The 12,700-nt window shown below is 41.5% G+C and overlaps 1 protein-coding gene across 7 annotated transcripts in view; it reads right to left on the bottom strand.

Annotated features, from left to right (window-relative positions):
- Positions 1 to 12,486, bottom strand: part of LOC144115646 (uncharacterized) — a 45,357-nt gene extending 32,871 nt beyond the window's left edge. For 2 of the 7 annotated variants that reach the window (XR_013311501.1, XR_013311502.1), the window contains exon 1: positions 12,328 to 12,486. Coding sequence is in view for 1 of the 7 variants with exons in the window: in XM_077650085.1 (XP_077506211.1) it covers positions 246 to 295; positions 3,735 to 3,767 (83 nt within the window). In the remaining 6 variants the exon portion in view is untranslated. Of the gene's footprint in view, positions 1 to 77; positions 296 to 3,734; positions 3,908 to 11,866; positions 12,098 to 12,327 lie in introns of those variants that run through there. The other 5 variants (XR_013311498.1, XM_077650085.1, XR_013311503.1 and 2 more) reach the window with 5 other exon arrangements.
- Between the last annotated feature and the right edge of the window lie 214 nt (positions 12,487 to 12,700).

Here is a 12,700-nt window from a genome sequence, read left to right as displayed (position 1 = left end):
ATGTGAAAAAACATACTGCAGTGGGTAAATGGAAACTAAAAAGACTGGTACGATGTAAAGCTGCTGAAACCACTCACCAGTTCTTGAAAAAGTGAACATATCACCACTAAATTAAAGCTTCTGTTTGGGCGAGTTGGTAATGATCCATTTGCTTCAGTGGTTGTGTTGCTTGTCTTCCTTTCATGTGTCCAGTCTTCCTGCACTCTTTAACAATCACATCACTACTACGCTTCACAATCTTTTACCTAATGTGTTTGTCTTGGGTGGCTTGCAAAAATGGCTCAAGCTTGCAGATCTGCAATGTCAACAGGCCGGCATATCAAGGTCCACAGAATGTTAAATTATGGAATAACTTGGACGGTGATCTGCGTGCATTGCTAAATAATCAATTTCAAAAAGAACTGCCTAACTATATGTTATTGACATTGTTGTAATGAAATGCTGTGTAGCCCACCCCTGTTATGCCTCTATGAGAAGAGACAGCAGTATGTGTAAATAAATAAAAAATACTCTAATGCTTCCTTCCCAAAAAATTGATGCCATGCAATGACACCATTTTTTAGACATCAAACTGATAATCCTTATCGCATGCTTTGTAGCATTTCCAGCCTTTGTAGTGTTTCCAGCACTCAGCCTGTCTGTAAAAGCGTTTTTTGTTATTGTTTCGGCGATGTAGGTGCCGATTAAACCAAGGTGCAGTGTTAGTGCATAGAGCTGTCAATAAGAACAGCATGTTTATTACTGTTTATCAACGTGTACTGTATGCGTTAAGTGGCATATGAACCAAGTCACTCACACATGGATAATCTAGTCCGCAGAAAATGTTGCTTATTTCGCATGAAACGCGATTATGGTCTAGAGTTTTTTTCGGCATTCTGTCCCCATGCATGGATCTCATTTTTTACACCCACAACACATCGATTACCTCTTCTCGCTGCTGTATTGGCCTTTTCCATTCTGTGGTCGCGTTTCGTGCGAAATAAGCAACATTTTCTGCGGACTAGATTATCCATGTGTGAGTGACTTGGTTCATATGCCACTTAACGCATACAGTACACGTTGATAAACAGTAATAAACATGCTGTTCTTATTGACAGCTTCATGCACTAACACTGCACCTTGGTTTAATCGGCACCTACATCGCCAAAACAATAACAAAAGCAAAAAAACGCTTTTACAGACAGGCTGAGTGCTGGAAACGCTACAAAGCATGTGATAAGGATTATCAGTTGATGTCTAAAAAAATGGTGTCATTGCATGGATAATCTAGTCTGCAGAAAATGTTGCTTATTTCGCACAGATAGGAAAAAGCCAATTCAGCAGCGAGAAGAGGTAATCGATGTGTTGTGGGTGTAAAAAATGAGATCCATGCATGGGGACAGAATGCCGAAAAAAACTCCAGACCATAATCAGCTCGGCATTCTTTCCGGCTTTCCTCAGCAGCGCCTCACGGAAAGTCAACTTCACGTGACCGCATGTTCCCTTTAACAGTGTACTATACTGTACAGAAAACTAACATCCACATCAGTGTGACGCTGCATGTGACTGAAGGTGTGGTTTGACTGCCAATTTAAGAGGACTGGAAGGAATACATCACTCGTCTGACATCCGCACTGTGCAGAAAGTTGTGTGGACTGTTGTGCAGGTCCTTAACTTATGTTTCGAACAGAAAACTCGCAGTGCCTTGGTGCTAAGTACATTGTAGGAAATAGCTTGTTTGATGAGAAGGGGCCTGGTCTTGCAGCGTCAGTAATCGTAATTTTTATTTTTGGTTAAGTACACAGACAATGAATACAGGGGAAAGGATGATGCACTGTTGCTGCTGCTTGCCATTTACTGTTCGCACTCTTGCACAGACTTATGCTGTAAAGAGTGCTAGCACTGTGAATGAATAAGAATAATCATCATGACGGCAGGTTTCTGCAGTAAAATGTCGGCCGGAGTAAAAGTGCAGTTTTCTCTTTTCAGACTATGAATTATTTCTGTTCAGACAATTTCTCGGGTTATCAGATATGCTTCTTCTTATTACAATATGTCAAAGATATGTTGGCATCTGCATACTCTGTAATGAAAGCTGAGGAAACCACCATTCTCTGACTTTTACAATCTTTTAAATGTACCCCAGTCTGCCGTTAAAGAAACCGCACCTGACACAGCGGGATCCAATGTACAATAAATCCTGTGCACTGAAAAAATCTGATGTTATGTTTTTTGTTTTTTTTTCGCATTCTATTCGTGCAAGAAATGGTTGGCCTAGGCATCTGGCACAACGATTGCAGATCGTTTGGCACAGAAAACAACCACTTTGACATTGAATCGCTGTCCGATTTTCTCTTGGCTATATATATGGCAGTTTGGTTGCTCTGAAGAGCAATGAGGAGACAGTGCCTTTATTAAAGGACTGCTTCCATACAATTCATTCCACCATAAACTTGTCAAGACAGCTATTGTGAAGACATCTCTTCAATGTCATGTTCACACCATGTTGGCATCAGGTCCTCAAAGAATGCACACTTAGCAGAAGCGCAATACCTTAACTACGTTTTGGCCAATGTTGCTGAAGGGTTATGGGGGCTTAACGTCCCAAAGCGACTCAGGCTATAAGGGACGCTGTAGTGAAGGGCTCCGGATATTTCGACCACCTAGGGTTCTTTAACGTGCACTGACATCGCACAGTACACAGGCCTCTAGAATTTCGCCGCCACGGCCGGGATTGAACCCGCTACTTCCGGGTCAGCAGCCGAGCGCCATAACCACTGAGCCACCGCGGCGGGTGTAGCTGAAGGCTTCATGGTATAGTCCCCAGGGCATTTCAGCTGTTGCATAGCTTGAAAATCGGGCAGCAAACTAATGTCAGTGTTTTTTTTCTGCACAGCACTAGTTGCATTACTTTGTAGGATGAGGGCAACCACTTCTGGGAAAAAAGTGTAAAGAAATATGTAAGGAAAAAATTCCACTGCACAATATTCAGTGTATTAGACCCTGCTGTCATCGGGCAGGTGTTCAGAAGGGCACACTGGGGTACATATTTTCTCTGCTCCTCACGCCACAGTTTCACCTGAGGCTACAGGATGTGAAAATAAATAAATTTTCAAATGACCACCTCCATAAGCATTTCAACATTACAAAGAAAAGAATGGAAGCTTCGTCAACCTTTGTTGCACCAACCTGCGCCTGGAAAGAGAACAAAGCCACTCAAAAAATAATGAAAACAAAGCTGTTCACTTGCAGTGTGATGACCACTCGGGAAAAAAAAGCACACAAGAAAAAGAGTTGTGGTGAAAATTGAGCGGTATTTGGTCTTGAGATATGACTGCGGTTAAGCGCAGAGAAACTGAGCTTAACAGCAGTTCAAAGCTCTAAATTTACAAGTATAAGCAGCAACAACAATTTAATTTAGTCCGACCAGTAAGGAATGAAACCGAAATTAAACTTTGGGAGTTAGACAGGTCCAACACTTGACCTGAGCTTTGACGCACAGACCCTAGCATCGATACTGCCAGATTCGGGAATGGCTCAACTCAGCAGTGCAGTGTCTGTCATTGTGCAGACATCCTGCACAAGAATTGGAATTTCGTTAGGGAACATGCAAATGTTGCTAACATGAACACAGATCCATATGCAAACAGATGGGTGAACCAGGGAACCTATAACTCCAGGACAAAAGGTGCAAACGCACACAAACCTGGAAAGATTCTGCATAGCCAACAAATCCCACATATACATTGGCTCACCATCGTTGTCACAGAGCAGCCAGAAAATTGCATTCCTCACAGGGAGGTCACAGGCAAATGAATGTGCGCATCAATGACATCCTCCTCGTGAGTCTTCAGGAATGCCTGCAGCTGATGCAGTAGACCAGGAAGTGATGAACAACTGGTGAACAAGCAAGTTGTCTACAGGGCCACTGTGGATACAACCGCAAACACAGAATCGGGCACCCAGTGCGAATCCTGCCATCATGTCTCTCACGGCCTATGAAGCACTTCGCACTGCAGTACAACTTTTGCGACCGGGAAAATGTTCAAGTTTCTAAGATTATAATTTGCAATTCACTGCTTGTTGTTATGCAGAAAAGCATACTGTAATCCAAGTGTATATATCTGAATAAATGCCTTCTTTTTATTTTTATTCCCAATTTGTTATGGACAGTTTTGACGGGGGTCAAAAGTACCATATTAATGAGGCATGCCTCTATAACCATGCAGTATTCGAAAAACACCACCTGGTTTCGCATGATATGCATGGCCTTCCTAAGGAACGTCCCTCATCCCTGCTATGACAAACAAAAATATAGAAATGGTAGGGCAGTAAGTTGAGCACACAGAAAAGGTATTATGCAAAACTTTCTGAAGTAAACAGCAGCCAGCCAAACAAGCTTCAGTGTTCATTTTGAGAGTCCTTTCAATGTTCCTGTTAAGAGGAAGCCCACTAACTTTGCATGCATCTTCTAATGTGGCTGTATCAAAAGACGAACAGCATGATAAACACTGCCACTATAGTGGGAGCCATGCACAGGGAGACTCTTTGGATACAAATGATTGCAGGGGGTCACCTTTATCTCGGCCATGGAACAACAGATGTGGTAACTTGCGGACAGTGGCTACATACAGAGTGCTACAAAGTGGCGTTTCTGGAGTGCACCCATGGCAATAAACAGTCTCACAGTAAAGTATTCCTGCATCATGATCGGCTGCTGAAGTGTCAAGCAAGAGTGATTTCTGCATATTTCCAACCAGTCTGCTGGCACTTAGTGATTGCCAAATGGCCATTACTTCAAACAACATTTCTGGTCATGTGCCACTTTGTGTCAAAAAGAGGTGGCACCTTGCCCATTTTCAAAGTTCACTCGCACTTGACAAGGAAATGCGAGAACCAGACAGAAAGGCAATGCAGCAAGCAATACGGCACTCGATGTAAACAATAGGATTTCAAGTCAGCAGTCCGGCCGTCTGTCCCACCTCTCCATTTAAGAAGGGGTGCAACTTTCAACAAAAATTAGTTTATTTCTAGCGGTTCTTACATGAAATTTTTTGAGTAATTTAAAAATAATTTTATGACTGCTCTCATCAAATGTCACTGTTTTATGTGCAGAACATTCTTTTCCTATATATATTTTTCTTAAAACCTGCAAAGCTAAGAAAATATATAGCAGAAGGCTAGTTCAACATTCATTGTTCTTACAGGGTGAAGTCATTCTTGTAATTCTTTTTGTTTTGCAAGGCTCAAATTTTTGTTTTGAATTTTTGAGATTCAGTGTTTGTTGACATATTAAAGTGAGAAGACAATTTCATACAAGAAGTTTAAAATTCATAAACTTGAAAAAACGGTTGTCTAGACCTACGCTGCGGTCCTAGGAGTGCAACGAAACAAGTGGCCCAGAAAACATAAAACTGTTGGGGACAAGTATGCTCCGTAAGGCATGTATCTAGGCAGAAAACCTTAACAGAGAAAATTGCCCGTTTCTTGAATGTTTCGTCACTATTCACAGCCGCCGAGGTTCATGAAACAATTTTTTTTACAGTACTTCCCAGTCGATTTCAAGAATTAAATTTGGGGACAGCAGAGTCATTCCACGCGAAAGGAGATGCACCAAATTCTTGGTATTTTAGATTCCGCTGAGAAAATTCATGGAAGACCAGTCCCAACAGAAGTGTAGAGACCTTCTTTCAAAGAAAAAAAAATTTTTCTCCATATATCATGCTCCAAAGTGTAAGACATCACCTTCATCTGGGCATTTTGCAAGAATTATTGTTCAGGAACCGGTCCTTGTCGGCAAAGTTTATCTCCGCACGTAGTCTGGTATTGAGATGCCCTGTCATGCCTCAAAAAATAAACTGTGGATGATGCCATTTTGATTTAAAATGGAAGTGCTTAACAGGAGAAAAATTTAAAGATTTCCGCATTTTTTAAACTAAACTTGGAGTCTAAATTTAAGCAAACTTTTTGGAGTTTTGCCCCAATCCTTGATCTAGCACTGTTTGAATTAAACTTGAACCTTGCGTTGTTCTGTAATTTAATAAAAGTACATAGATTTCTGCGGAAATGGCCACATTGAGGACCAAAAAACGCTATGTGGGTAACGGTGCTAGACAAAAAAATTAGCCAAATAGTCAACCCATTTAGTTTCACATATTAAAAAAACTAGAAAAATAATTTTTGTTGGCAAGAAATAAATTTTTATAAAGGAGTTCCAGCGATGTGGTGCCAGCACCAGTTATGGTCCGTCAGGTAAAATGCTGCTTTTATTTCCGGCCTTGATAAACTCTAGCAATTGCCGTTAGCATTGACATATTGTGAGAAGATGGCGCAGTGGAGCCATTTCAGTGTTTTCATTTATTCTTAAAGAATATGTTTGGGCGGAATACTCATGGTATACAGGGTGTGCCATGTTATTCCCTATAGATATGACCTAAACGCAGGATTTAAAAAGCCGATCTGAAAGTGTTATATGAATAAACATTTATTATTTACATTGCACTTGACTGAGGCATGAGCCTCACTGATTATTCAACTTCCAAAGCTGTGGTGTACAGCAAAATGCAATGTTTAATAAACCATTTGTATTGAATTAAATCGGACACCTTGTGTATGCACAAAATATGAAGGGGAGACTGCATACTACAGCAAAAAAAAGGGTTATAACATCATGTGGCCTGAATTGGGAACAGCTGGGGATAACAGTTAATGGAAAATACCTAAATAATCTGTGATTTGCTGATGACATTGCCTTGCTGAGTCACTCACGAGATGAATTGCAAAGCATGATCAATGATTTAGACAGGCAGAGCAAAACGGTGGGTCTAAAAATTAACATGCAGAAAAGCAAAGTAATGTTCAATAGCCTAGCAAGGGAACAGCAGTTCACAATTGGAAGCGAGATGCTGGAAGTGGTAAGGGAATATGTCTACTTAGGGCAGGCAGAGACTGTTGATCCGGATCATGAGAGGGATATAACTAGGATAAGAAGGGTGGAGCGTATATGGCAGGTTCTCTCGGATCATGAATAGCAGTTTACCAATATCCCTCAACAGAAAAGTGTACAACAGCTGTATCTTGCTGGTACTCGCCTATGGGGCAGAAACGTAGAGGCTAACGAAAAGGGTTCAGCTTAAGTTAAGGACAATACAGCGAGCTATGGAAAGAAAAATGTTAGGTGTAACGTTATGAGACCAGAAGCGGGCAGAGTGGGTGAGGGAACAAACACGGGTTAATGACATTTTAGTCGAAATTAAGAGGAAGAAATGGACTTGGGCAGGGCGTGTAATGCGAAGGCAAGGCAACTGCTGGTCCTTAGGGGTAACGGAGTTGATTTCAAGAGAAGGCAAGCGTAGCAGGGGACGGCAGAAAGTTAAGTGGGCGGATGAGATTAGGAAGTTTACGGGGATACGGTGGCTGCAGCTGGCAAAGGACAGGGTTAATGGGAGAGACATGGGAGAGGTTCTTGCCCTGCAGTGGGCGCAGTCATGCTGATGATGATAATTATGAAGATAGATGGCGTGCTCATATATTTTTGTCGGCATTCTTGGCGATATGAAAGCCTCAGTTACCTTCCTTTCAGCTTTACCTCTTGCCTTTGCAAAGAACACTGTGTTTTCAAGGGCAGGGCAGCAGCCATGTTTCTTACATATACTACAGTGCATTGCCAAATGGACATACTCCCACACGGTAGGCGAATCTCGGCCTGTATTCCAATTTGTGTCGCTTCAAGCTGGCTATCCTACTCTGCTCAGTTGCCAAAGTGTTACTGAAAAAGGTTAACAAAAGAAAAGTGTAATAACAGTGCAAAAAATGATGTTGCCAAACAGAAAACTAAACCTGTGATAATTCCTTATATTCATAAGATGGCACACAATCTGAAACATGTTGAGGCAAAGTTTAAAGTTCGTATAGTTTTTCCGCCCCCAAGAAGCTGTTCTCCTTGTGTGGCAAAATGGATTCAAACAAACCGAAAAAAGCAGAATATCAGAAAAAGCATGTGACGCCATTTGTGAAATGTGTAGCGGGCGTAGTTTATCAGATCCCGCTGACATGTGGGAAATCTTACATTGACCAAACGGGCTGATGTATTAATGATAGCCTTGCTGACCATAATCACGCATTAAAGAATGGAACGGGTTCTTTCTTACCACATTACTGTAAAGCCTGCAGGGAAAAAGAAGAAAAAATGCCAGGTGAAGCTGAAGGAAACAAAAATCCTAAACAGGGGCAAAGATACTACAGCCTGTGAACTTATAGAGGCGTTCCACATCAACAAAGGCGGAAGAGATTATGTAAGCACACCCTCGCTTACAATTGACATAAAAGAGTCTTTTTAGACATGTGCGGAGACACATTTTTTTCTATAGCCATTTGTTACCTTTTTGTTTCTACTTGTGCGCATGTGTAGGTCACTCTCTGCTCTTGCCTTTTTGTCTATATATTCACTTGCTTCAATAGGTCAATAAACAGTTGTACTTGTTTCGTCTATCTTCCCCCAGCGTTGTCTGTTTTGCACGTCTGTTTTCAAAACCATGCACCAACTTAGCCCCACAGACAGTATTACCAAAGGGGATGTTTTTGAATGAGCCGCAAGTTGGAATAAAGGGCCTTGTTGACGGCCGCGAGGCGCATTGTGTTTGCTTATGTCTTTTTTTGTTAATTCTTTCAGCTCTTTTGCTCAACCTTGGGTACACCTTGGCAAGCTTACGAGAGGAGGTATAAAATTTGTGGCCGTTAGTTGATGGAACGAAAGACAAAGGTTGTACCAAAAGAGTCTATTCATTCAAACATCTCTCAACATATATGCCATTGATGTCAGTGTGTTTCTTGTTCTGACAGATTTATTTTTCCTAATATGCTTTGAAATTATTCCTTTGTAGCTTTTGCAATTCACTGTTCCGAGTGGCAGTGGTCTCATTTCTGGAAATAAACAGTGGTCCTAGATGAATCTTCATTCACAAAATGCTGTTGGAATTCAACAAATCAATAGGTGGGCCTGAGCTCATAGTGAAAATGGTACAGTATCCTTGTTCATTTTTGTTCTTTCAAGAATGTCGCCGTTGTCTTTGCACTATCTCCACATTTTTCTCATATTTATAGTCAGTATGTGTATTTGGAAAAGCACCATGAAGCAGTTATGCCTCTAAAACGACATAGAAATGCCACTATAAGCTTGACAAGACAGAACATTCATGCAGCAAAATGTATTGCCAAATTCCACAAAAATTTGGAGCTCCTCGCATAAATGGCACCTAAAAGATAGGCTTACTCGTTACCTGCCTGCAGCTTTCTTGACGTGAGAAACATAATGCAGGTAAGGCATGGAACACACTCGCTTCCTCTCTTCATTGCTCTTCAAATGCTGTGTGTGTGTAGTTCTCATTTCTCCTCCTTCCTTTCTTGCTTTTTCACTGTTTTTTTTTTACAGGACTATACCCACCAAATCTTTGCTTGCGTGTTTTCTTGTTTGAAACGATGCGTTAGACATATTAGTATATATGGATCACCCCATACACATCTGAGTCGCTAAATAATTTACAATCGAATTTCCTCTTGATGCTGCTTTGATTCCAGCGGCTAGGAGATGGTTGTGATATCAAAGGTCGGTGTACGCCACATGCGGCATAAAAAAAACTGCAATATAACTGCTCCTTCTTTGTTTTCATTAACTGCAATGCTAAAACCAGCGTGTCTCAAGAGCGAGAATGACTACAAATGAAGAAGCAGTGACCTATACGACCTTTGATGTCATAGCCATTGTTCGGCTGCCTAAACCAAAACAGCATGAGAAAATAAATTGAATTTTAAATCACATAGCAGGCCTAGCTAAATACCATGTGGCGATCCGTGTATTCCAATATCTTATGCTTCACTACAGAGAAGACAAGATGTAACTAAAATTAGGTGTCATTTTCGAAAGTGAGTGACAGTATGACATTTACTGTGTCCTCCCTTTATTCTTGTTTAACCATGTTCACAATACATCAACCTTTTCATGCAGTTCAGATTATAGTAACTGCATGAAGCTTATCTATGTAATAAAGTACACTACTTGTGCAATGTATGAAAGGACTCTGACTGACACATACAAAATGTGCCAACTTTCTTCTTCTGTCATGAGCATGTTTGCAATTCGTAGCGGTTGGAGAAAGCTTAGCTAGCAGCACAAGTGGCCATCTCAGCAAGAATGAAACAATTAATGACCTCACTGGCACCATGCCTGGCCTCATCTTTTTTTAAATGCATATAATTTCATACATGTAGAATTGCAAGGGAAATTAGCACAGCTCAAAACGGGACTAAGCCTTTGCAAGTTTGTTCAGCGTTACACTATGTGTATGACCCTTTCAAATGCTCAGAACTGGAAGTGATTTCCTCACTAAATTCCCTTCAGATATAGTTTCATGCACCTACATTTCGAGCAATCTATCTCGAGTCAACATACACTGAAGCTGGGTGCAACACTAATGAGGTGTATATTTCAGTGTTTGCCGTTCAGAAACTTTGTACGCCACAGCTCTCTGGAATATGAAATTGCGCATATGAAAGATCTGGTTTTTAGATGGACCAGCTTATTATTAGTCAATATACAACCTAACTTACACAGCTTTATACTCAATATCTAAAAGCAATCTTTGTACAACGTACAACAAGTTTTATTGCTCTCTCAGTGCATAGCAATCGTGAACCTCATGTTAACTAAATAATTTAAGGAGAAAGTGCACTTTTGAGAGTAATTTTAAAGTGCTCTGAAAAATTTCAGCCACCAAATGAATGCTGCATAACTACACACAATATAAGCTTCAGTTATGACTGGGCACAAATCAAACAAAACTTAAAAGAACATTGAGGATAAATTAAAGTTGACCTGCTAGTCGGCAGACTATGATATTCTAATGTCAAAGGAACTGCTGTCACCGAAAACTGAGCTTTAATAAGACGGAAAACACCAAAAGGTGAACTACAGGTGTTGTCATCACCAGCTGATTTTGCAAGTAAACGGCATGCGTGCGTAGGCACCAAATTTTGGGCATATCCAAAAAAAGCCAGAAAATACCAGGAGGTTCTAAAACATTTGCATGATTGAACAAGATGAAAATAGCCCAAGTTGTGGCAAATTTCTAAAAAAAAAAAAAAAGCATTACCCAGAATATTTACCTGTACCATTCACGGCTTTTAAAGCCAGAAAATACCAGGAGGTTCTAAAACATTTGCATGATTGAACAAGATGAAAATAGCCGAAGTTGTGGCAAATTTCTATTAAAAAAAAGCATTACCTAGAATACAGTAGTGTGCGTTTTTATCGCTTACACTTTCAAAAATTTCCCCGCCTCAACCGCTGGCTCGTTTGCGGTGAAACTGCACACAGAGCTTGCGTATTATGGTAACTTTTGTATCGTAGGAAGTTTGACAACGGTACTTACTTAGTTGAGCCGTGCATGATGCGAAAACATAATCGTCTACGTAGAGATCGGCAACCAAAACCCGCAGACGACACTTTTTCGCTGAAGGGCGGCAGTGGCGCCATCTGTTTGCGGTAGCGCAAAGCGTCTCGACAAGGCCGTCGAGGAGAGCGTTGCAAGGAGCGCGGGCCGTTTGAATATGCCGTTCCTGTCGTTTCGTCTGCTTAAGCGCTTACAACATTTTCGACTAATTAAGCGGAAAAATATCACAACAAATGATTTAACGAGGCTTTACCTTTTAAAGAATATTGTTTGCAATGCTCGCCTCGGCGGCCTTGTCGTGACGGTTTCCGCTGCCGAAAACAGATGGCGCCACTGCCGGTTCTCAGCGAAAAAGCGTCGTCTGCGGGTTTCGACTCGCCGATCTCTCGCAGACGCTTACGTTTTCGCATCATGTGCGCCTGAACTAAGTAAGTACCATTGTCAAACTTGCTACGATACAAAAGTTACCATAATACGCAAGCTCTGTGTGCAGTTTCACCGCAAACGAGCCAGCGGTTGAGGCGGGGAAATTTTTGAAAGTGTCAGCGATAAAAACGCACAATACAGTATTTATCTGTACCATTCACGGTACATTGTTCTTCACAACTTCTTTCTGTTCCGCTCTAAGAAGGAAGTCCACAGGGTAAACTGTTCTGTGGTCGTGGAACGCACTAAAAAAAAAAAAAACGAACAGCCTAGTTGTCCCAGATAAATTGCCCAAACCGCACTCTTTTACGCCATGTATCCATGTAGTCTCTTACGCACTAAAAAAAAAACAGACAGCACAGTTGTCCCAGATAAACTCTTCACCTTCATTAAACTTATCGCATACCACCCTTTCGGCAGACATCGTTGCTTCACCGGCGTCGAGGCAAAGAATGAAAGCGAAAAAAATACCCACCTTGAATTAAGCTTGTCCAAACGGCACTCTCATAGTCTCATAGTCGCCGCAAGCGGCAGTCATCGCTGCTGTCATCGAAAAGCACATGTCGAAAAGCACGAACACCCAGAGGCGGCTGGGCGCCGCCATTTGCAATTACCGGCGTCGCGTCTATTTTCCACACTTTGCCATGGGAACAGCTGCTCCGTGTGCGCGTTGGCGTAGGCAACCATGGCATGTACAGTACATAGTTGTCATGGCAACAGCTGCTCCGCGCGCGCGTTGGCGTGGGCAATCATTATAATTATTAGCTTGTCTGCAGCGGCTAGCAAACGGAGCACAACAGTATCCAAACTGTAATTAGGTCATGCAAAACAAAATTTAAAAAACGACA

The sequence above is a fragment of the Amblyomma americanum genome, chromosome 1, assembly GCF_052857255.1.
Source record: "Amblyomma americanum isolate KBUSLIRL-KWMA chromosome 1, ASM5285725v1, whole genome shotgun sequence".
NCBI classification, from domain to species: Eukaryota; Metazoa; Arthropoda; class Arachnida; order Ixodida; family Ixodidae; genus Amblyomma; species Amblyomma americanum.
This window is presented reverse-complemented; position numbering and strand designations above follow the sequence as displayed.